We start from the raw sequence: 22,817 nt of genomic DNA on the forward strand, positions 1-22,817 counted from the left end.
CAGATTCCCGAAAATGACGTCGTGCAGTGGAGCCGGTGCAATGGACATTTTGCTTGCAATCAGCGGCAACACCCGTATGACTCTAAGGCAGCCCAGACGATCACAATGCCGAGTCTCCTCAACGGAACAAAATTTTAAAAGGGGGAAATGGAATATGACTTGTAAATTTCCACTTCATTTCAGAAACTCCCAGATTCGTAAATTATTTTGATGGAGGCGAATCCTCAAGAACATTTTTGAGTGAATGACCTGAGAGGAAAAAAGCCATGGGTGTCTCAGATCATGAGGAGTTTTCGTGTCCATCCGGACTACGAGCACATTAAGTTGGAAGGCTCAGATGTTCCCGGTTCCGCTGTGCTGCTGTAGGGTAATGAGGCGGGAGAGGCCCTCCATTCGGCTGTGTGTGCGGCTTCTGCACTCGCGCGTCTCGCCGGCCCCGGCCCGGCCGGGACAGGTGCCGCACAGGTAGTCAGGTTCCTCGCACTGCAGCTGACTCACCTTTGTGAGATGGGCTTTGGATCTGCCTCCCAAACGTCAGGACGAGGCTCCCAGGGGCAAAGCCAGGGCGAGCACTATGGAGGCTCCATGCCGGCTGCTGGGGGGCTGGCGAATGATCGCGAAGGACAGTGAGAGGAACAGGGACCACAAAGGACTCTGAGAGCCGTCTGCCTATCCTGGACTTGGCTTTGTGGGTTTCTTTCTCTCCCATCGGGAGAACAGTTGCAAAACTGGAAAGAGTAAAAGAAACATCCCTGGAGGCATGGTCAAGAGCCCAAAGGTAGGTGAGAAATGACGAGGCTCCTTAGTGACGGCAAATACGTCGACAAACCACCTCGAACCTCACCAGACGGGCGTTGCAGAAAACTGGGAAGGGAAAAATGTCATAATTTCCCCCAAAGCAGAAAAAGTTGGATTCTGGAAAATACGGATGATAAATTTGATATTAATGTTGGTTCTGAGCCAAAATTTTAACAGATCTTTGAGGAGCTAGTGTGTATGACTTGGAAGGAAAGGCGGTCCCCAAGAGCCAAACCAACTTTTTTTCTCTGATTTTCACGGGGTTACCAGACTGGATTTACAAAGCACTGGTAAAGATCCTTCATGGAACACTGTGCATGACAGAGAAAAATGGGCTGGGTGAACAGTTGGGGGAATTTCTTTCTTTTTTTTAAAGATTTTATTTATTTATTTGACAGAGAGAGATCACAAGTAGGCAGAGAGGCAGGCAGAGAGCGAGAGGGGGAAGCAGCTCCTCACCGAGCAGAGAGCCCGATGCAGGGCAGGGCTCGATCCCAGGACGCTGAGATCATGACTAGAGCCGAAGGTAGAGGCTTTAACCCACTGAGCCACCCAGGCGCCCCACAGTTGAGGAATTTCATGTTGAGCTGGACAAACATGTTTAAGGTACAGATAAATAGATTACTGGAGATGCGGACTGCAGAGCTCCTCCCCCTCCTGCGGGGGGATGACTTTGTCAATTATCAGTAAAGGGTTTGGTACTGCATACTTCCTGTCGCCAGAATGCTGATGGGTTAGATGCCAGAGTTCAGAGTTTAAAGATTTGGGTTGGCTAAGAGGATGGGTGGACACCAACAACATGACATTTAACGGGGGTAAAGATAAATTGTCTTTAGATTTTTTTTTTAATCAATTAGCTCAATACAGGATGGAGAAGACACAACAGCAGTTCATTTGGAAAGGCTGATGGGTTTATCACTGGCCAGAAGTTCAACAGGAACCAACAGTATATATCCTGACTGCTCAAAAAGAAAAAAAATCCATATGGACTTTGGTCGCATTAACAGAATTATGGTATCCAGGTTGTTAAAGGGAAAGTCACGCAGGTCTGTCCTCTGAGGTTATTGTGTTCAGCTCTGGGTGCCAGGATTCAGGAGAAAAGAGCCCACTTGAGAAAGGTGGGCATCTCTTCAGACAAGGGGTTGAGAAACTATGTCATGGGATGGCCAGGGAGGAAATGGAGGGCTTCAGCCTGGAAAGCAGGAACGCTCTCTTCAAAGTCTTTGAAGCAGTTGAAAACCTATTGTGTGTCACGAGCGACTGATTTTGTCTAGCGGGTTCAATCATTCATTTCATTCATTCACTCAGCATGTGCTCAGTGCCAGCTATGCCCAGCATGAGGGATGTTTGGGGCATCTAATCTCCTGGGACAGATGGACACACACACACACACACACACACACACACACACACACACGTTGCTACAAGGCAAGGCCACTTAACATAAGGGATGGGGTTCAATCCCAGCAGATGTGGAGTGCAGTGGGCAGGATCGCTTGGCTTCAGTGGTGGCAGGCGGGGAAGGCAGGCACTCAGGGCTGGGGCATGGGCAGAGGTCCAGAGCTTTCAAGTGCATGGCATGACTGAGAGTCATGAACGGGAGCTGCCGATAGTGTGGTGCGGCAGGAGCGTGTCAGATGCCAAAGACAGCATTTGCCGCGGGAACTCAGACACACTTGAAGTCTGCGCCAAGATATCTGCACTTAATGGGGTAGGCAACGGAGAATGAAATGCCATCATTAACCCCTCTCTGGGCAAGCTAACCCTGGAGTCACAAAACAGAGCCGGGAAAACAGGACACAGGCTGTGACTGCAGCGTCTCGGAACAGACAGACTGCACCAGGACACGGGAGATGAGATTGACGGGACGAAAGCTGGATCGCTGAAGGATGCTTTGGGGAAGGTGATTTGGGATAAAAATAACCAGCCATCTTTTCAATAATTCAAGCTTTTCAGCTTTGAAATGGCCAAGGGAGCATTTGTCAGGGATGTTGTAGGGAAATACAGCGGCATTGGCAGGCAGGTGGGAGAGTTTAATGTCCTTTTCTGAGGTTAGGCATCTCTGAGTAGCTCTCGTTTGATGCAGTGACAATCTTATCATAGGAAGCGCATTTTGTACTCCAGTATCAGTAATGAGTTTCGGGATCCAGGGTAGAGCTAATCCTTGACATTGGGATTCTACAGTGACTCTGTCCGTTTGCCAGGGGGGTAGTAACCAAGTTCTACACGCTGGGGGAGGGCTGAAGCAGCAGAAATTGACTGTCTCTTTGTTCTGAAGGCTAGAAGTCCAAAATCAAGGTGAAGGCTTGGTCGCCTCCTTCTGAGGGCCACGAGGGAATGATCTGTCCCAGGTCTCTCTGCTTGGTTTGTTGACGACAGCCTTTTACCTGTGTCATCATGTTGTCTTCCTTTTGTGTGTGTCTGTGTCCTAATCCCTTTTTCGTCTGTGGACATCAGTCCCATTGGATGAGGACGCAACCTAATGCCCTCATTTTAACTTCATTACCTCTATAAAGACCTTGCCTCCGAAGAAAGTCACATTCCAAGGGCTAGAGGTTAGTCCTTCAACAAATGCATTTGGGACCGACACAGTTTAACCCATAACACTAACCGAAGGGCAGCTTTCCTTGGATCTTAGAATTTAATCAGAACCACCATGTGAGCAGGCCATTCTTCCTGCTGGGTGACCTTGGCGGTTCCTCAGCCGGTCCTGGGTCCTGATCTGGTCGAGCGGCTTCCCCTGCTCGGATTCCCTCGCTTACCCTCGGTCCGGTAGTCACGCTCTCTGGAATAATCTGAAACCCTTCCTTCTTCTACTTCTGTTTCTTAGCACTTATCACAATTCGTTATTATCTGCTTGACCATCTGCTTGACTTTGTGACCTATAGGGAGAAACACATTTTACACAACGACCCAGCACACATTCCAAGTAAAAACCAATGTTTCGAGTAAAAACTTATTCTTAGTAAGTTCAGTGTATTCTGATATTTCTTATTCCATTTCTTTTTAATTGGTTTTAAAATATGCATAAAATTTGCCATTTTAATTTGTAAGGGCACAGTTCAGTGACAGTAAGTACAATAACCCTGTTGTGTAACGAGCACCCCCCTCCATCTCCAGAACTTTCTCATCATTCCAAACTGAAACTCTGTCCTCGTTGAACACTCACTTCCTTCCCATCCCCCTCAGCCCCTCGCACCCACCATTCTACTTCTGTCTCTATGAACTTGACTCTTCTAGGGACCTCGTGTAAGTGTAATCATGTAGTATATGTCTCTTTGTGACTGGCTTCTTTCCCTTAACATAAGGTCCTCAAGGTTCATCTACATAGTAGCAGGTGTCAAAGTGTCCTTTCTTTATATCTTTTTTTAAAAAGAATTTTTTTTATTTACTTATTTGAGAGAGAGTACGCACACGAGTGGGGGGGACAGGCAGAGGGAGAGAATCGCAAGCAGACTCCGAACTGAGCCAGATGTGGGGCTTGATCTCACGACCCTGAACCAAAATCGAGAAGTCAAGAGTTAGACACTTAGCAACTAAGCCACCCAGCCGCTTTCAATTCCTTTGGGTACCGACGCAGAAGTAGACTTTCCTACTTCATTCTTTAAAGTGCACATATGACTCTTTACATCGACTACACACGGCCACCTGCAGTCTAGAAAGTACTGTGTTCTGTGGCTGTATTCCCAGCCCCAAGCACGGTGCCCGGAACTGTAGCAACTATTTCTGGAGAAATGTTGAATTAAACAATAGGTACACAAGCTACATTTCTGGGTAATTTTAAAAATTACTTCTCCACGAATAGAGGCTACAGAGCTCCTACTTTCCTTTCTCTTTTTTCACATACAGTACAATATGCTGCTATTAATGCCACTGAATGCTGTGGTTAATTTGTCCTGGAGAGTGTACGTCACTTATCACAATGACAACAGTTCTTGGTCTTGGGCCATAAATGATCTCAAAGTGACATGGAATAACAGTCTGTTAAAATGTTTGGGCACAAAAATCACACATCATTAATTAAAGCGTTCAGAGATTTTTTTTTTTGGACTTTCCCCATGGATCTTTTTCAATGCTGTGTAGATTATACCTAATTGACTTAATATGCATATCCTTGTAATTATACTAAATTTTGCTTTTTTTTTAGAGTGAGCTTTTGCCATTGTGGGAAAAACATAGCCGTTAAGTATTCTAGGTTAAGAGTGTAATAATGATCTTTATCATCTGAAAAGCAAGTGGACTGAGTTCTTTACTGTTGTTTGTAATTTTGCTCTAGCAGAAGTAAGATCTTCTACGAAAATCTCCAGCTCAATTTCTCTCCTGCCCTGCTTCTGAATTTTCTTTGTTCTTAACTCTTCTTAGCTGTGGTCCAGTAGCATTCCTTGAACACGATGTATCAAGAATATTAACATTCTTAAGAAGAGCCATGTTTTAATCATTTATTCATAATTATCCTTTCCTTTCCAATGTGAAGAATGCCGCAGTCAGCTTTCATGTCAATTATCTACTGTATTCTAATGCACAAAACTGCAAAATGGAGAGGAGGGGGTATTAGGATTGGGTTTGAAGCGGGGAGGGTGGGAAGCGAGACGACAGACATGAGCAAAGATCAAAGTGCACCTGTGATCAGGCTTGCGCTTCGAAAGCCCCTTCTCTATAGCACCCGCCTCTGACTTTATTATTTAAGATTTTATTTTTTTATTTGATAGAGATACAACGAGAGAGTGCACACAAGCAGGGGGAGTGGGAGAGGGAGAAGCAGGCTTCCCATTGAGCAGGGAGCCTGACATGGGGCTCCATCCCTGGGCCCTGGGGTCATGACTTGAGTCAAGGGCAGACGCATAATGACTGAGCCCCCCAGGTGCCCCTTGCCTCTTGCTTTAGAGACGTGGAGGTTTCATCTGTGCTGGGCAGTGGCAGGGGTGGCTTTATGTGACCCTTCTGCCTCCCCAGCCCTCTGGAGTTGGCCCGCATTTCCTTTCCCTGCCAAAGTTCTCAAATGTGCACCCACGTATGCTCTCCGTTTGATGACCAGCAGCCCGCCTCCCCTCCCCACGGCTCACCAAGATGTTCCAGGCCACCTGGCAAGCCCTCTGCTGCCGAATAGAAGGGCCCTTGCCTAGCCCCGTCTTCCTTGACCTGTCCTGCAGAGAATCCTATGAAAATGCCCACCTCTCTGCTACTCTCTGTGCTCCTAGTTTAATGAGACAATATCCTATGCGAGTTTCCTGCCTCTCTTTCCAACTCCTTTGGAATTTCTCTCCTCCCATCCCAAGGCTCTGCCCAGCTTCTGTTGACTTACCATCTTCACCTTTAGAAAGTTTTTTTTTTTTTTTAAACAATTTCTGCCCAAATCCCATTCTTTCATTGGGACGCCCTCTCCACTCTCCAAATTGCTTGGATCGTTTCTAGTGGGAAGCTTGCTGTCCTCTGTCAGTTTTCCTGCCTCTCCAGCTGTCTGTCCCATAGGAAGGTTCCTCTGGCCCATCCCTCTGACTGTGGAGGTGCTCAGGCCTCTCCCGGCCTTGGGCCTCTCCAGCTCCCGGCCCCGGCCCCCGCTGTCCAGTCTGCCCCCAGACTCATCTCTCCAATGCAGCCCCAGCAGCCGCTTGCTCTCACCTCCCTCCTCTGTCTGCCACCGGCTGCCTTCAGGTCCTCTGCAGGCCCTCGGGGCCTCTCCTACCTGGCTCGCCCCCCCCCCCCCAGTGCAATCTCATTTCCCACCTGTCTGCAATACAAGCTCTTCGTTCCTCTTAGAGCAGCCCTTTGGCTTGTCAGCAGACCCAGGATCATGAATGACGGCCTTCCCACTGTCCTCCGAGCTCTGGGCCACACTCCAACCCCCCCTGCAGCCCTTCGTGGTCCTACCTGCACTTTCCTCATCAACAGTCCCTCTTGTCCTCTGTGCCTGGTCTCCCTGACCAGGGAGAAGGTCTTCAACCTCCCTTCCGCCCACAGCTTCCACTGCCAGTGGTGGCTAACCCACATGCCAAACGTGCCACTTGCAGTGACCGAGCCCCGGCTCTGAGCCCGGTGAGGCCCGCTCGCGCTCCTGATGGTAACTTTTTACTCATGTCACCTTCGGGGTGTTCAAGCCCTACCAGTGAATACCTACGACTTGAAACCACTCGGGCATGTAGGTGAATTAGAACATGTAAGCGAATCACGTGTGGTTAAGAGGCGGAAGTGAATTGTCGCCGTCGTGGAGCAAAGAAGCACAAATGCTGGCAGTGTCTTCTGCACCCTCCCGGCCCGAGGGTCACCGGCGCACGTGTTCTCCCCATTTCCCAGCGCCCGGACTTCAGGCGAAGCGTGGTGGAGCTCCGGTCATTAATGCAGTGCGTGTGTGCGTGTGCGCGCGCGTGTGCGCGCGTGTGTGCGCGCGTGTGTGTGCGTGTGCGCGCGTGTGTGTGCGTGTGCGCGCGCGCGCGTGCTGGAAAAGTTACAGAAAGCTGGTCCGGGCGTCTCCCCCGCTCCGGAATTTCGTCGGAACTCTGTCTTCCCGGGAGAGTGCACACAGCCCCCCGCGGCTCCCCGAGCCGGCTAACAAGTGTGTAATGTGACAAATCTGTGCCGCGGGGGCCGATCGGAGGGGAAGGCGCGGAGCAGATGTCGTGGCTCCTGCCCAGGCCGCCCAGACGCTGCGGCCCGCGGGGGCTGAGCCGCGGCCCTCTCCGCCCGCGAGCAGAGCGCCGAGCGGAGCCCGCACCCGGGGCCACCGCTCCCTCGGGGCCGGGCGCGCCGCGGCGGGGGACCTGTGGGGAGAGGGGCGCGCCGCGGCGGGGGACGTGGCCCGGAGCGGAGCGGCTCCGAGCGCGAATCGCGGCCCATGTTTGGTCCTGGAGCCGCCGGCGGGCGCGGGGACGGGGCCTCCGGGGAGCGCGGGCCTCGGCGCCCGCAGGGCACGGCTCCCCCGGCCGGGGCGGCGCCCCGCTCCCTCCGCGCCCGCCCCGCCGCTCCCTTTGTCCCCGCGGCCCCCGCGGCCCGCCCTCCCGGGGGCGCCCCGGCCGTGCGAGGAGGCGGGGCCCGGCGGCGACGCCCCCGCAGGCCCCCCGCGCGCCGGCACCCCGGCGGCCCGGCGGCGCCCCCAGCTCCCGGCCCCCGGCCCCGCCCCGCCGCCCCGCCGAGGCCGCCCCCTGGCGGGCAGCGCGGGCAGCGCCGGCGTCAGGCCCGCGCGGCGGCCGCGGCGGCGGCGGCGGGCCCGGGGTTGCCATGGTAACCGGCCGCGGCCGCCGCCACAGCAGGGCCGGCCCCAGCGCCAGCGCCGGCCGCGGCTCGGCTCGGCTCAGTGTGGGGGTGAGCGGCGGCGGCGCGGCCGGGCCGGGGGAGCGGGCGCGGCCCGGCGGCCTCAGCATGGAGGACGGCTTCTCGAGCTACAGCAGCCTGTACGACACGTCCTCGCTGCTCCAGTTCTGCAACGGTGAGGGGCGGCGGCCGCGGCGGCGCGGGGCGGGGGGCGGCGGGCCGGGCCGCGGGGCGAGGCCGGGGCGGGAGGCCGCGCAAAGTTGCGGCGGAGGCGCGCGGTTCCCGCCGCCGCGGGCGCATTGTGCAGGCCCGCGGGCCGCGCCTGGCTCGCCCCCGCCGCCCGCGCCCCGCGCCCCGCGCCCGGCCCGCCGGGGACCCGCGGAGCCAGCGCACGGGGCCGGGCGGCGCGCGGGGAGGCCGGGCCGCCGCGGGCGCGGGGACGTGTTGCTCGCGGCTGCCGGACGCGGGTCCGCCCGCGAGGCTCTGCGGGAGGAGCTCGGGGAAGAAGCCCCCGGGAAGCAGGACCTCCTCGGGGACCGGCGCCGGGTCGGCGGCAGCTCGACCCTCGCGAGCCGTTCGGGCTCCTTTGGTGCAGCCGCCCCGGTGCAGCGCAGCGCGCGGGCGGAGTGAACCTGGCTGGAAAGTGCTCGCACTGTTTTGTGGACGGGATGCTAGATTTTGTTGCCTTTTTTTTTTTTTTTTTTTTAAACAGGAAGGAAACAGTCTTAACTGGCAATGTGGCATCTTTTACAAAATGTAAAATCCTACGTGCTTGAAAGATTTTAGTCTCCCTGGCGGGGTGGAAAAAGATTTTCACATCACGCAGCATATTTTAGGAGAACACGATGTATGATAATTCATGAACCAAAGTTAACCAGGTTTTTAATTTTTTTTTTCTACGTTGGATTTACTGCTTGATCAGAGGGTCCCAAAAGTTTATTAAAGGAGAAACCATGTGTATTTTATAGAATTCGCCTGTAGTGCGATCGGAATAATTTAGAATTCTAGGTGCATTGAGGACTTGAGCAATTTATTTTGCAATCGTGATTGTGATTTAGGGGAACTTCTCCAGCTCTTTGACACCTGTTTGCAAATAGGAGGTATTTGCTGTAGCCATAAAGATGACTGTGTGGATTTTCCCCTCCATGATGATATTTTAGCCTCGGGTGGAATTGATCGTTGTCTTTTTCATGAAAGATTTTTTCTGATAGTTTCTGCAGTGATTAATTTTCATGTTAATCACATGCAGGCCTTCCTTAACTTAGTAATGCTCTCTTCAGTGGAATTAAAGAAAGTTTTGACTCTCCAGATGTACCAGCAGTTTCCCAGAGCAGAGCCCCTGTGTTTTTGGTCCTCTGAAAATGTTGAGGCACACAGAATGTATTTGGTTCTCTATGGGCCCCTGGAATCCCTTATAGTTTAGAGTCATGGGAGCATTTGGTTCTCCCGTCCGCTGTATAGAGTTCCCAATTAAATTTTGAATGGTTTCCTTAAATGACCTACAACCCATCCCATCTGAATTACTATTTTTGGTGTAAAGGCAGTACAGCCTCCTAAGTGTTTATGAGAGAATTCCCATTATGTTAGTTGTGAAAGGCATGTGGCTGAAAAATTATATTAAATGAATTTTAGGCATGAAGGATTTTTAAAAATTAATATGTGGGCATATATGTTGACAGTTTGATTTAGGTTATGGAAATGAGCCTAGGTATTTTTATTTGAGCAGTTGTTAGGGGGCCTGGTTATCTCATTCCTAAATAGCACTTCATTCCTCAAGTTGACCTACACATCTGTTCATGAGTGTTTTGGTTTTCTGCCTTTTCTTGTTAATTGCTAGTTTAGAGATAGTGGTAACGTAGCTTCCTGCTAATGATGCCTAGAAGAAGGTAACGGTCAGCTCTTCTATATTGTATGGGTAACAGTTTAAGAAAAATCACTTTAAAATAGCTAGAATCAAACCGTAAGATCACTTCAAAACACAGTTGAATGAATCATAGCTGTTGAATTTCTTTTCTCAGAAAGTTCTCAGCTCTGTTTTTATTATGTTTTGGTTACCATATGAATAAACTTTACAGCAAGAGTAGTTTATGGGACAGAATGGGCGTTAACTAATGATGTCGCAAGCAACAGATGTTTTCATGTGAAATTATTCATTTCAAGAGGCTTCCATTAAGTAAAAGTATAAATGAATATAATTTAGCTAATTACTATGATGATTCCATTAAGGCAGCAGATCAAGGAAACACCGTTTCACCAAGAATGAAATTAAACATGTGGGTATTTCATTAGCTGCACTGAGAAAAAATTTTTTTCTTTTTAAATTAGAGATTTACATGACAATGGCCCAGACTACAACAGTGTAATATGTGAACTCCTCCATTTTCATATGTTGATGAAGCCTCAGGCTTGCGATAATGACAGCCGCTAAGAAGCCATAGTTGTAGATTAGCTTCAGCAAATACAACCCATACTTATTAGCTGGATGACTGTCACAGCGTCCTCCTGGGGAGATAAGGATGGAAGCGAATATCTGAACGAGAAGGAAAACTTTGCTCAAGTGAATGCACTCCTTGTCTTCCTCTCATCCTTTTCCCCCTTGCTCTGTCTCCTATCTAATTTGCAGTGGATCCTCAGTGTAAAGTCAGGGGGTGTCTAGTCTTCCCCCAAAGACTGTTCATTCTCATCTTTCAGATACTGGCGCCCTCATTTCAGGAGAAAACTCATGCAGCATTTTTTCCTCCAAAGTATTTAGAACTCTGGTCAAAGAGCGAGAAACCACAAACTTCTTTTATTGCTCCAAGAAAAACCACCGTTGTTGAAAAGTGAAGGAAAGTTATCATTTATAAGCCAATTCGTGATTTGGGAAATACTTACCATTCTTTACTCCATATTTCTTCAAAGCCTCCCTGTGCGGTATATCATATTATGTATGAGAAAACTGAGGCTCAGAGGGATTTGGGGATGCGGTACCTGGGAGGCCCCGCGGGTTAAGGGTCCGACTCTTGATTTTGGCTCAGGTCATGATTTCAGGGTTGTGGCCTGGAGAGAACAGGCTCTGCACTCAGCAGGAAGTCTGCTTCTCTCCTCCCTCTCCCTCTGCCCTGCCCCCCTAAAATAAATTAATAAATCTTAAAAAACAGAAAGAGACATTTGGTGACTCTATAAGGCTGCACAACCAATAAGGCTTGGATGCCAGTCTGAATCTTTTTGTTTGTTTGTTTTAATAACACCTTTGTTGAGATGATATTGACATCCCCTAAAAATTCACCCATTTAAAGCGTACGATTAAGTGGTTTTCAATATACTGACCGAACTGTGTCAGCATCACTGATACCTTAATTTTAGAACATTTTCACCACCCCAAAAAGAAGCCTGGGTAGCAGTTCCTGCCATTTCCACATCACTCTAGACCCTGATGACTGCTAACCTGCTTCCTGTCTCTGTTGGTTCTGGATGTTTCCACGTAAATGGAATCATGCTAATAGTTGACCTTTGCATTGGGCTAATTTCACTAAGCATCATGTTCTAAGGTTTGCCCAAATTTGTACCTCATGTCAGTACTTTGTTCCTTTTTATGGCCAAATAATATTCTGTTTCATGGATATACCACATTTTATGTATCCATTCTCCTGTCCATGAGCATTTGGATTGTTTCCACTTTTTTTAAACCATTCTGAATAATGATCCTGTGAGCATTCACATACAAGCTTTTGTGTAGACATGTGTTCTCATCTTTCTTGGGTAGATACGTAGGAGCAGAATTCCTGGGTCATGTGCTAACTCTGGCTTTTACTGTCTGGGGGAAACCAATCTGAACTTTTTGAAATCTAAATATCAACCTCTTTTTACATTACACCCTTGGATTAAACAACAAGGAGCTGAGCTGGATCAAAGAAGGAAAGAAGTGGGAGCAAAGTATAAAATGTTGCCATTTCATTTATGTGAGTCACTTTGGATACTTTTCTTCAGCTGGAGCTCACCAGAAGGAGTCTGCGCTCACCCTTGCTCAGATGCAATAGGTTAGAAGGCTCTTGGTATTTGAGGGGACCTAATGGGCTTTTCATCTTGTGGTTTCCTCTCCTCAGACTTTGAGCTGTTTCTTCAAAGTACCACTTACCCAGGAACCCAAATGTCAAGCAGATGAACATGGAGCTGCTTTAGTTGAAGTAGGAAGAAGACAGCAGGCTGGCCCTCCTCGCCTGCGCCTACCCATACTCTGATCCAGGCCACCCATCCCTGCAGGGCCTGAAATCTCTGGTATATGTGAGAATGCTCCAAATGTAATTCAGCCTCTGCTTGAGCAGTTCCAAGGGACTGGAAACTCACTATCTCTCCATGCAAGCCATCCCTTCTATGGATAGTTCAGATGGCTGGTTCCTGTGTGCACTCAAAATTTGGCCCAAGTTCTGCCTCTTGGGTTCAGAGAATAGGTTTAATCTCTTTTCCATACACCAGGTTGTTACATGTTTGAAAACAATTATGATAGCTCTTTCTGAAGTGGTCTCCTAACTAAACATTACCTTTGGAAAAAAGTAATTCCTTATAAGATACAATTTTAGGCTCTTAATCATTTTGGATTCCCTGATCTATGTGTGTTTCTTTTTGTCCATGGACCTTTTAAAATTGGACACAACTGAATGTGGTATTCCAGACACAGTGTTTATTTTTATTTTTTTAAAGATTTTCTTTAGTTATTTGAAGACAGAGATCACAAGTAGGCAGAGAGGCAGGCAGAGAGAGAGAGAGGAGGAATCAGGCTCCCTGCTGAGCAGAGAGCCCGATGTGGGGCTTGATCCTAGGACTCTGAGATCGTGACCTGAGCTGAAGGCAGAGGCTTTACCCCACTGAGCCAGCCAGGCGCCCCTCCAGACACAGTTTTTAAACAGAGCAGAATAGAGCAGGATATTTCACCTCCCTTATTTTAAAATTTATACGTCTTATAATGCAGCCTAAGATGATATTAGCCTTTTTGCTTGTCACTTCACGTTGTTACCTCTTACTGATTTTCACTTAAAACTCTTATCTTTTTTATATGTATGATGGATAAGTCCTTAATTTTCTTACTTTTACCTTTCTTTTTTGAGGGGGAGTTTCTTCCAGAAGACAGAGCCCTGTCAATTTACAATACAATGTAATCTGGGTTGTGATGCTGTAAATAATCCTGGTGCTCATATAAAGTACTTCTGCGCTATCATAACATGGAAATTGGTCACCGTCTTAAAGGGTTATGATTCTGGATAGCAGCCTTTTCTCCATCTTCCTTTGGAGGGTGTCTTGACAGACTATCAAATTCCTTCTAAAGCCTACACAGCTTTTAACGACCCGTTTGTTCCCTGATCTTCTTCTCCTGCAGGTGGTACTTTTTAATAACCGTAGCAGGTCAAGTCTATGGTACTTGCTACTACTCCCAGTCATGTCTTGAAATCGCTATCACCATCTTTTGAGCTACTGCTTTTTATTTTTTCTAGTTTTGAAATGGAAAATCTTTTTAATTTCTAGGGATTTATATTTTGAAAATTAAGAATAATTTATTTAAAATCTTGAACATCTTTTGGCATCTGTAACACATGACTTCCTCCTAACTAGGATTAGGTTGGGCTTTTCACGTGGGCACATAGTTGGGTATACAGCAGGATCAAGGAGCTCCTGTGAGGAAATTATCTGAACTCAAAACTAGGAAGTATTTTCAAACCTCTTCTGCATTCCTGTGTGGTGACTGGGCACTGACTTGGGCTTTCTGTGATAGCAAAATCAAAAGAAAATGCTTTCATGGAAAGTGCAAAGCAAGCCCCGTGCTAAGTGAGAATTTCTTCTTGGTACATGTGGTACTCTGCCCGGCAAGGAATTTATTTTATAGCCAAGCCACAAGCATTTATGGCATTATAAACAAAACCGGGCATTTTGGTGGAAAATTCACAAAACCGTGTTTAAAAAGTAACCATTAGCTGGCTATCATTAATTTCTGAGATAGCGTAAGCCTTTTCATATATTCTCTTAAGAAATAAACACTTTGGTTGAGTGGACGGTAGATAAGGAAAGAGAAAGAACATCTTGCTTCCTAGTGTTACAGTCTGTTCAGGCCATAAAACCAGTAGCGTGAAAAACTTCATCACGGTGGCATTGAAAATTCTACATTAAAGCATTGTTTTTATTAGTAGGGACTTGAAATAAATGGTATTTTGTGCTACTAAAAATCTTTCAGGGGGCGCCTGAGTGGCTCAGTGGGTTAAGCCTCTGCCTTCAGCTCAGGTCATGATCCCAGTGGTCCTGGGATCGAGCCCCACATCAGGCTCTCTGCTCAGCAGGGAGCCTGCTTTGCCCTCTCTCTCTGCCTGTCTCTCTGCCTACTTGTGATCTCTCTCTCTCTCTCTCTCTCTCTCTCTGTTAAATGAATGGGTAACATCTTTAAAAAATAAATAAAAAATAAAAATCTTTCAGGAAAAATATTTTTATTCATCTTTAAAATCCTAGCTTATTATTAGAGGGTTTCTAATAGTAGCAAAATGTTTTAAATGCCAGCAGAGAGGCGCCTGGGTTGCTCATTCGGTTAAGTGTCTGCCTTCGGCTCAGGTCATGATCCCAGGGAGTCTGGGATTGAGCCCCGCATTGGACAAGCTCCGCATCAGACAGTTTCCCTGCTCAGCGGGGAGCCTGCTTCTCCCTCTCCCTCTGCCTGTTTCTCTGCCTACTTGTGTGCTCTCTCTTTCTGTGTCAAATAAGTAAGATCTTTTAAAAAATGCCAGCAGAAACATTAGTAATCAAAAAAACTATGTTGTAAACTCTAAATGCTGTGTAACTATGAATCAATACAGCCCCCCGCCCCCAGAAGCTTGGCGAATTTCTCACTAGATGTTTGACACCTGCATTTACTATTCTGCTGGAAGCAACGTATTTGTTTGAGTGCTGTCCTGGCTTGGAAGTGTCCTGGGGTATGAGTGGCAACAGGTGCCATCCTCTTTGGCTTACTGTAAAGAAATTGCTGTTTGAAAGAGGTTATCTTTCTTTAAAGTCCTACTTTTTAAATGAAGAGTTAGGTAGACGCACTTCCAATTTTGTTTCCTCTACAGCTGTATCTTTATTGGAAAATGCTCTTGGTGTGGAAAACCACATGTTTGCAGAACACTTAGTTGTGTCTTAAAATGCAGTATTTATTCTGGAAAAGATCTGAACTCTCTGGGCTTAATAAACTACCCTAGATTTCCCTGAGAATCATCCTGGACTTTTCTGTGCCGCATCCTCCCATCTCGGTGGGCCCTGTGGGTTCTGCTCCCTGAGCATCCGACAACCCATCCCTTCTGCCCAGTTCAGAGGCTCATCACTTCTCAGCTGGGTTTTCATCTGTGTTTTTGAAAATGGCAGCCCTAAACTAGCCTTTCTGCCTCCAGTCTCAGTCCCCTTCAATGTGTTTCTTTTTTATTAAACAAGTAGAATACCCACGGTGCTCATTATTTCAATGATGGAGGGGGTTCGCGAGGACGCACACGGTCAGTGTGGCCCTTGCCTTCTGGAACCCTGCATTGCTCGTTGGGATCTAGACATTCCTTGCTTCCTTCTGATGAGTGACTTGATGACCCCGGGGATGGACGGTCCTAAGTATAAGGAACCGTGTAGCGTGTCGCCGGGGACGGGACTCGAGGGATGTGCATTGGGGTTTCTTTCCAGGGAGAGTGGAAGTCAAACCCTGCAAGGGGGTGGGGAGAGGGTGGGGTGGGGGGAGAGGAGCCGTCCAGACCAGGGAAAGCGATGAGGAAGTGGACGGCGGGAGCACCTTTTGGAAACGGAAAGGTCTCGTGGGGGGAAGAGGAAGGAGTGGATTGAAATGAAGCTGGGAGGGTCTTGTGGGGCTTCTCGGCCACACTTGGGGTTTCTCGGCCACATTAAGGCGTTTGGTCTTATTCTGAGGAGCAGAGAGAATGTGGCAGAGGATTTTGAGGCAAGGGAGTGACGTGGCCAGATCCTCAGGGATTTTTGAAAGAGGGGTCCCCCTGGCAGCGTGGAGGGTAGGCCAGCAGGGGAGGGGAGGGTGGGGGCGGGAGTCGTGGAATGAAGCCAGGGGACAGTGGTGGGGATTTCCACTTGAGGGGTGCCGGGGGCCCACCTCACCAGGACTGGTGTTGTCCAGGGCGGGGAGAGGAGGGAGCCAGGCTTGTGGCTCACCTGAGTGAGGGCCACTTGCCGAGCTAAAGGAGCTGGAAGGATGGGCAGGCAGATGACGCTTCCGCCTCGGCCTGCAGGTGTGAGGGCCTATGGAACGTGCCAGCTGAGGGGCCGCGTGGGCTGTGGGGTCTAGAGCCGGGGAGAAGTCTGGAGCAGGCGTAAAACATTCGAGAGCCATCAGTAGGTAGTAGCAGAATCCACGGCACAGAGGAGCTCACCTAGGGAGAACGGGGACGTTTCTGGAATGCTCTTTCTGGAAGACAGATCTGATAGCAGCAGGCTCCTGACTGAAAGTCCTCAGAGCGCCCCCTTCCTCCCGGGCACCCAGGGCGTCTTCAGGGGGGCTGCTGGCGTAGCCAGCTCCTGGCTCCTCCTGGCTCCCACCTGCCTGAACAGAGCGAGCTCTTCCCCTTGTGGCCGGGTGGTTATCTGGCATAAATCTCTGTTCCCGTGATTATCCCAGAGGCCTGTCACTGCGGCTTAGTTTCACATCCCTCCTTAGGCTGTCACCCCCTTCCGGGCAGAGTCTCCTGGCGAATGCTCTGGGTGTCCATGCTTCAGCAACACCTGGGACCGAGTGGGTCTCCTGCCGAACACCGGCTGAGTGGGATCAGGGACCGCCGTCCTTGTCCTCGACGCCCCCTCCCCAACACACACACCAGCAAAATGGCTCCCGGTGCAGGTGCATGGTAAATTGTGGTTGGAGAACACACTCACGCCACTTCTCTGTGTGCCTGAGAAGCACCTGTATTTATACGTAGAGCTACCAGGTAGGCAGGTGGGCCCACGTGTCCCGTGGGTGTCCCGTGGGTGTGCATACGTGCATACATCGCGTGACGTTCAGCTTTTCCCCACATCAAAGACCCAGTGGACTTGGGCATCCGGAAGGGAGGGCTCTGCGGGCCAGGGGACCTCGTCGCGAAAGGCCGGCAGCAGGTGACATGTGACGGGGACGAGCCCGGCCTGGTCGGCGCAGACGGCCCAGAATGCTGGGAGCTGGACGCCAGCTCCCGAAGCCGCAGGAGGAACGTCTGTGAAAAGCACTTGGCGGTTCAACGGGCTTAAAACACAGTATTTTCAGCCAAAGTAATTGACACCGTGAAGTAGTTCTTGGCAAAACCAGCGTTTTTAACATCAGAAGAGATCTGGCGGTGAAACAGCCCCCCGAAAAAGTTGTTTTGTATAACAAGAATTTTTACCATTCTTAGAAAAATATGCTCCCGTCGGGAAACGGTTGGCCGGACTTAGGACTCGCTTGCACTAGAGCAGTGGGACACGCTTTAGCCCCAATTACCGCCCCGCAAACAGCTGAAAATCCCTGGGACCAGGGCTGAGTGATGCCACTCCATTAGGAAGCCCCTCGCAATGCCCAGCCGTCCCGCGGGAGCCGCTCCTCGGGGACCAGATGGGGGACCTAATAAAGATAATGACCTGCTAGACTGGCTCCGCCAAATTAGTCCTTTAGAAAGTAATTAAGCAGGACTGCCCACACCCAGTGCTCCCGGAGGCAGATCTGGCTCCGTGCACGCTCTCTTCGCCTTCCCTGAAAATGGCCTGGTACTGAGTGGATATAATTTAATTATATAAGAATATGCGTTCATACCACATCCTGGACGGACGGCTAGCGCTCCCGCCACAGTCGCCACAGTCGTCGCGTCCAGACTGGAGCCTGTGCTCTCCGAGGTGGGGCCGGCGCCTGCTGTCCCGCGGGGCTGCGGAAGGCTGGGGGAGGGGCGGTGCTCTCCGCAAGGAGCGGCAGGTGCTTTTTGGGTACCCCCTCCTTCATCCTCATCGCACCCCTTAGAGGTGATGCCTGTTACCATCTCTGGTTTGACGGATGAGGCAGCAGAGGCCCCAGACTTCGGGTGACTTGCTCGAGGTCCCCCGGCCAGTGCTTGGCAGAGCTGGGATTTGAACCCAGGCGCTGGGCTCCGCTGTCCACAGCCTGCTGAGTGCTCGGTTATGCTCGGTGAGCGAGTGATGGGTCGGGGTGGGGACGATCACGGACACGGAGGGGGCTTAGGGGATGCGTTCGGTCTGGGCCTTGCTTCTCCAGGGGGAGGGGGGCACATGCCGAATACTGGCTCAGACCTGTGTGCCTTTCTCTGGTTCACTGTGGGGTCTCAGGGCGTGTTTCCTTGTCTTCACCCCATTTCCCTTCCCACCGTCCCACTTCAGCACTTTCTGAGGCGGAAATCCCGTTTATCTCTGAGTTGTTCGGAGTCCCACGGAAGTTCCCCATAGCCCGGAGGACAGGGGCTGGGTCTGGAACCGCCTCCCCCCTGCCTCCCTGGCCCACGCGGCCTCCTCTCCCCGCAGGCGGCCTTGGATTCTGCCACCCCGACTTCTTCCAGCTGTGTCGGAAGGTGCCACCTGCCTGATGGGCATCCTCACAGGTCGGGGCCCTGCCTTCCCTCTCCTTCGTCACCTGCCCGCTCCTCGGCCGTTGGAACCCAGCTCCGTGCCCCCGAAGCCTCCTGAGCTCAGCGGCTCAAAGCCAGTTCGCCCAGTGGCCCGAGCCTCCTGCCTGAGTCTCACTGCAAACCTTGCTGTCCCTCCGGACCAGTGGCCCCCAGACGACCACACCGCGGGCCCTCCGTGCCCACACACTGACCCAAAGGCCAAGCCATTTTAGTCTGGTGACTGCCTGCCGAGGGAGCTTCGTCGTTCTCTCTGAACGGCCCCTGCGACGGCTGTCACCAGCCTCCGTGATGCTGGTCAGTCTCCCCATAGGCAGCTCTGGTGCTTTTCATTCCTCTCTAGCACCCCTCATACTGGCATTCCTCCCTCACTTTCCCCCGGACCCTTATAAAAAATTTTTATAAGCCTAAACCACACCCTTTTAACCGTGTGATGCTTGCCATCGGGTGGCACTAAGCACAGTCACGTTACCACTGTCCATCCCCAGAATGCCTGTCATCGTGCAGAACTGAAACTCCCTTAAACCCAGACCCCCCTGCCCCGCCCCCAGACCCCGGCACCCCCCATTCATCTGCCGGGAGTCCGACTTATTTCACTTGCTGAACACTTTTAAAAACTATTGTTTCAGGAAGTTCTAGAATCCCCAAACTGAACCCCATCTAACTAAGGGTGCACAGTCGGGCATAAAGAGTGGGATAATTACCTCAAAGTTCAAGGCTGTCAGAGCGCCTGCTGGATGTCACCTGATCACACCCACATGCCATCCAGCAGCTCTGCTCAGCCTGTTTAAAGTCTAAGCTGCTTATCTCTGGGATCCCTGTAATAAAAAGTGTGTTCTTTCCCCCAAGCTAGCGTCAGTATGAAGCCTGGCTCCGGAAGGGCGGTGCAGAGTTCTAGAAGCAGGGCTCAGGCTCAGAACTGCCCTTAACACCCATGGAGCAGCAACAGAGGCCCCCCTGACAAGCAGAGCAGGGTCACAAGTGTCTAAGTTCTCTTAGGAATGGAGGAGGTGGGGAAAAAATGTTAGAGCAGTTTAGAAAAAATGATGAGGGGCATATGTCTGCTAAAGAAATTCCGTGACATATGCCTTCCGATCACCAATAGCGTGCATTCTCTCGCAATTAGCTAAGAACCTAAGAAAGGAAACAGCAGATGTGAGACCCATGATCTAGGAGGGATCTGGGCGGGAGTCTTGGAATATCTCCTGAGTTTCTTTCTTTTTTAGAGATCGCTGTTACACATTTGGCACAATCCACTGACATAACTGCCTGATTGGAGCATCTCATTTGCAGGACCATTAAAAAAAAAAAAAAAAACAAGCAAGCCAAGGCTGCCTGTGTGCAAAATGAATCATTAGCTCTTGAGAATTAGCACAAAAGATTATGTGCATCTTTTCCAAGACCCTCGGTGGTCTATCAACGAAGCACTTTTTCCAAGGGTCAGAGCATGGACTTTGGAGAAGGACAGGTCTGCGCTGGAATCTCGATTCTGTCCACTATGAAGGAGCCGGGGCAGTTGACACCTCGACCCCATGTTCCTCACTCCCTCCCATCGGCAGCTCCGTGCCCCGCTGGGCAGACTCAGAGGAGCCTGTTCCGCCACCCCCACCCCCAGCAGCCTCCCAGAGTGGAGGACAGGGCAGAAGACTGGTGGGAGGATGTGGAGGGCCCACGCGAGAGGCCCAGCGGTGTGGTCCACAGTGGAGAGGTCTGTGTCGGGCAGTGAGCATTGCCCTCCTGCTGTCTTGACGGTCGCAGCAGCATTGATCTAGCCTGGTTCCTGATGCCAAGGAGGCGTCCCATCGATGTGGGATTTGGGGTCTTAGCCCATCCCTCTGCCTACCATGTGCGTCATTCCTCTGGTGCGCCGAGAGCTGCCACGGCTCGGTGGTCATGCCTTCTCAACCTTATCCCCTCCTGTTCCCACACTGAGGTGCAGCTCCCCCCGGGGCCCCGCTGAGACCATCTCCTAGTGAACTCCTCCATGTCCACGCGGAGCAACTTCCGCTTTCCTCTGCACTTCCAGACTGTGGCACATACACGTGTGGCTGGCGCGTGGTTCCCACCAGCGTGCACGTGGCTGGGGTTGGCTGCACAGCCTTGGTGCCCACCAGCAGCCTGCGAGTTCCGTGAGGGCAGCGACCCTATGTTGTCCTTCCGCTGCTCTGCAAGGTGCTTTGCTCGCCGAGTATGTTTGATGAGTGCTTGTCGAATGAAAAGTCAATGGTAAAATTTTAGAAAGGGCCACACTACCTTTAAATCACCACGAAAGGCCAAGGGAGAGCGTCCCAATCCTGAAGAGCTTTTCAGTGTTACAGAAATCGCTTCTTCCTTGTTTACAGGAGTGCGATAGCTCAGTGTGTGTACCAAAGCCCCTAAACGAGCGTAGCGTGGGGTCTGCGTACAGACTCCCAGCACGCATGGACGGCACGTGTGTGTGCCCGTAGTTGGTGGAAAACTAGATCTGTGAATTAAGAAAAAAAAAATATGTACAGGGGTACCTGGGTGGCTCAGTGGGTTGAGCCTCTGCCTTCGGCTCAGGTCATGATCCCGGGGTCCTGGGATTGAGCCCCGCATCGGGCTCTCTGCTCAGTGGGGAGCCTGCTTCCCCCTCTCTCTCTGCCTGCCTTTCTGCCTACTTGTGCTCTCTCTCTGTGTCAAATAAATAAATAAAATCTTTTTTTTTAAGATTTTATCTGATTTGACCCTGAGATCATGACCCAAGCCAAAGGCAGAGGCCCAACCCACTGAGCCACCCAGGCACCCCAAATAAATAAAATCTTCAAAAAAAACCCAAACAAAACCATATGTACAATTTTGTTTTGTTTTATTTACCCGATTTCTATTCACCACGGCCTCTAAACACGGTCCAACTGTCATCTGTTCCAGCACTGGAAGGATTTATGGGGAGATGGGACAGTTGCGCACAGAAGCCCGTACGCCAGGCACTGTGGACTAAGGGAGTTTTCAAGGGTAATTTTGATGCTATTTTCATCCCCTTTACTGACCTGAAAATACAGCCCCAATGGAAAATAATCTCCCCTCTAGTATTTTAGAGTTCCAAAAGCTCCTTCAGATCTGTTTCTCACTTAATTCTCACAAGCAGGCTCTGAGGTGAGTAAAGTTCTCGGCATGACACACATTTGACAGAGGGTCCGGGAGACGGTGGATGCTGCCTGCTTACCACAGCCACTCAGGGCAGGGACAGGCCTCACGGGCAGGTCTCCGTCCAGGGCCCTGGGAGCCGTGCCTTCCCTAGCCCCGTCCTCGCCGGAGCAATTACTTCCATCTGGTAATCTACCTGACCAGAGCACGCTGTTTAGAAAGAAAATAAGGCTTAGATAATTGCCTCTCTTAGTCTGCAAGTTTTGTTGTTGTTTGCTGGATCTTGAAAATTATTAATGCACTCTGCTTTAGGAAAAGCTGACATTTAGAAACCTGGATGCCTAACATGTAAGCCATTGTAAGATTATTTACAGGATTCCATAGCATTTTCCTAAAAGTATGAATTTCCTCGTTTTCTTAAATACCGTCTTTACTGAACATTGACCTTATACTTCAGGACCACATTCTGGGTAGAGTGCCTTGGTTTGGTTTTGTTTTGTTTTGTTTTTTAAACTCCTGTTCTCTCTGAAATCACCATCTAATGGTTCTTAAAGGGCAGAGAAACTGTTGGAGTCACAGTGGCACCTCCTTCTGCGTGTGGTTTTTCATTCTGGCCGACGTGTGGCCAGAAGTGTGTCTGGCGCTCGGACAGGTGCCTTGGAGCCCAGGCTGGGGATTTGCGTGTTTGCTAGACCCACCCCTAGCACAGGCTGGATCTCGGAGGTCCCGGGATCCAGTAGCCCCAAGGGAGAAGGAGCTGCTAAGTCAGCCCATCTCCCTTATCTGTGATTTCAAAGTCCAGAAGGCTCTGAGCACCAAATGTTTTTTGGTAACTCGTTTGTTAGTCTTGGCCTGCTCTGAAATCACTTGGTGAGGAAAAAAACCAGCTCATCTGAATTGAAGCATGTGGTTTTAATGGTTTATATTTCTTTCTTTTTAGATACGAGTTCTGCTTTCCTGTATTTTTGAGTATGTTTTAATGGATGCTATCCCAGGGGCTTCTGGGGCTATTGGGTAATAGATGTGTGTTCCGGGCTTCCGTTTGGAGGTCAGAATCTGAATACAGAAGCATATCAGGCACCGGGGCTTTAG

The 22,817-nt window shown here is 50.3% G+C and overlaps 1 protein-coding gene across 4 annotated transcripts in view; it reads left to right on the forward strand.

The window, feature by feature from the left end:
- The window catches only part of EML1 (EMAP like 1), a 176,121-nt gene that overhangs the window by 41,899 nt on the left and 111,405 nt on the right, over positions 1-22,817 (forward strand). Inside the window, exon 1 of one of the 4 annotated variants that reach the window (XM_080808138.1) lies at positions 8,086-8,218. The exons of 2 other annotated variants lie outside the window; for them this stretch is intronic. In XM_080808138.1, the coding sequence (XP_080664264.1) occupies positions 8,152-8,218 (67 nt within the window). In that variant the 5' untranslated portion in view covers positions 8,086-8,151. Of the gene's footprint in view, positions 1-8,085; positions 8,219-22,817 lie in introns of those variants that run through there. One more of the 4 variants, XM_080808140.1, reaches the window with a different exon arrangement.

This window comes from Martes martes (assembly GCF_963455335.1).
Source record: "Martes martes genome assembly, chromosome: 7".
NCBI lineage: Eukaryota > Metazoa > Chordata > Mammalia > Carnivora > Mustelidae > Martes > Martes martes.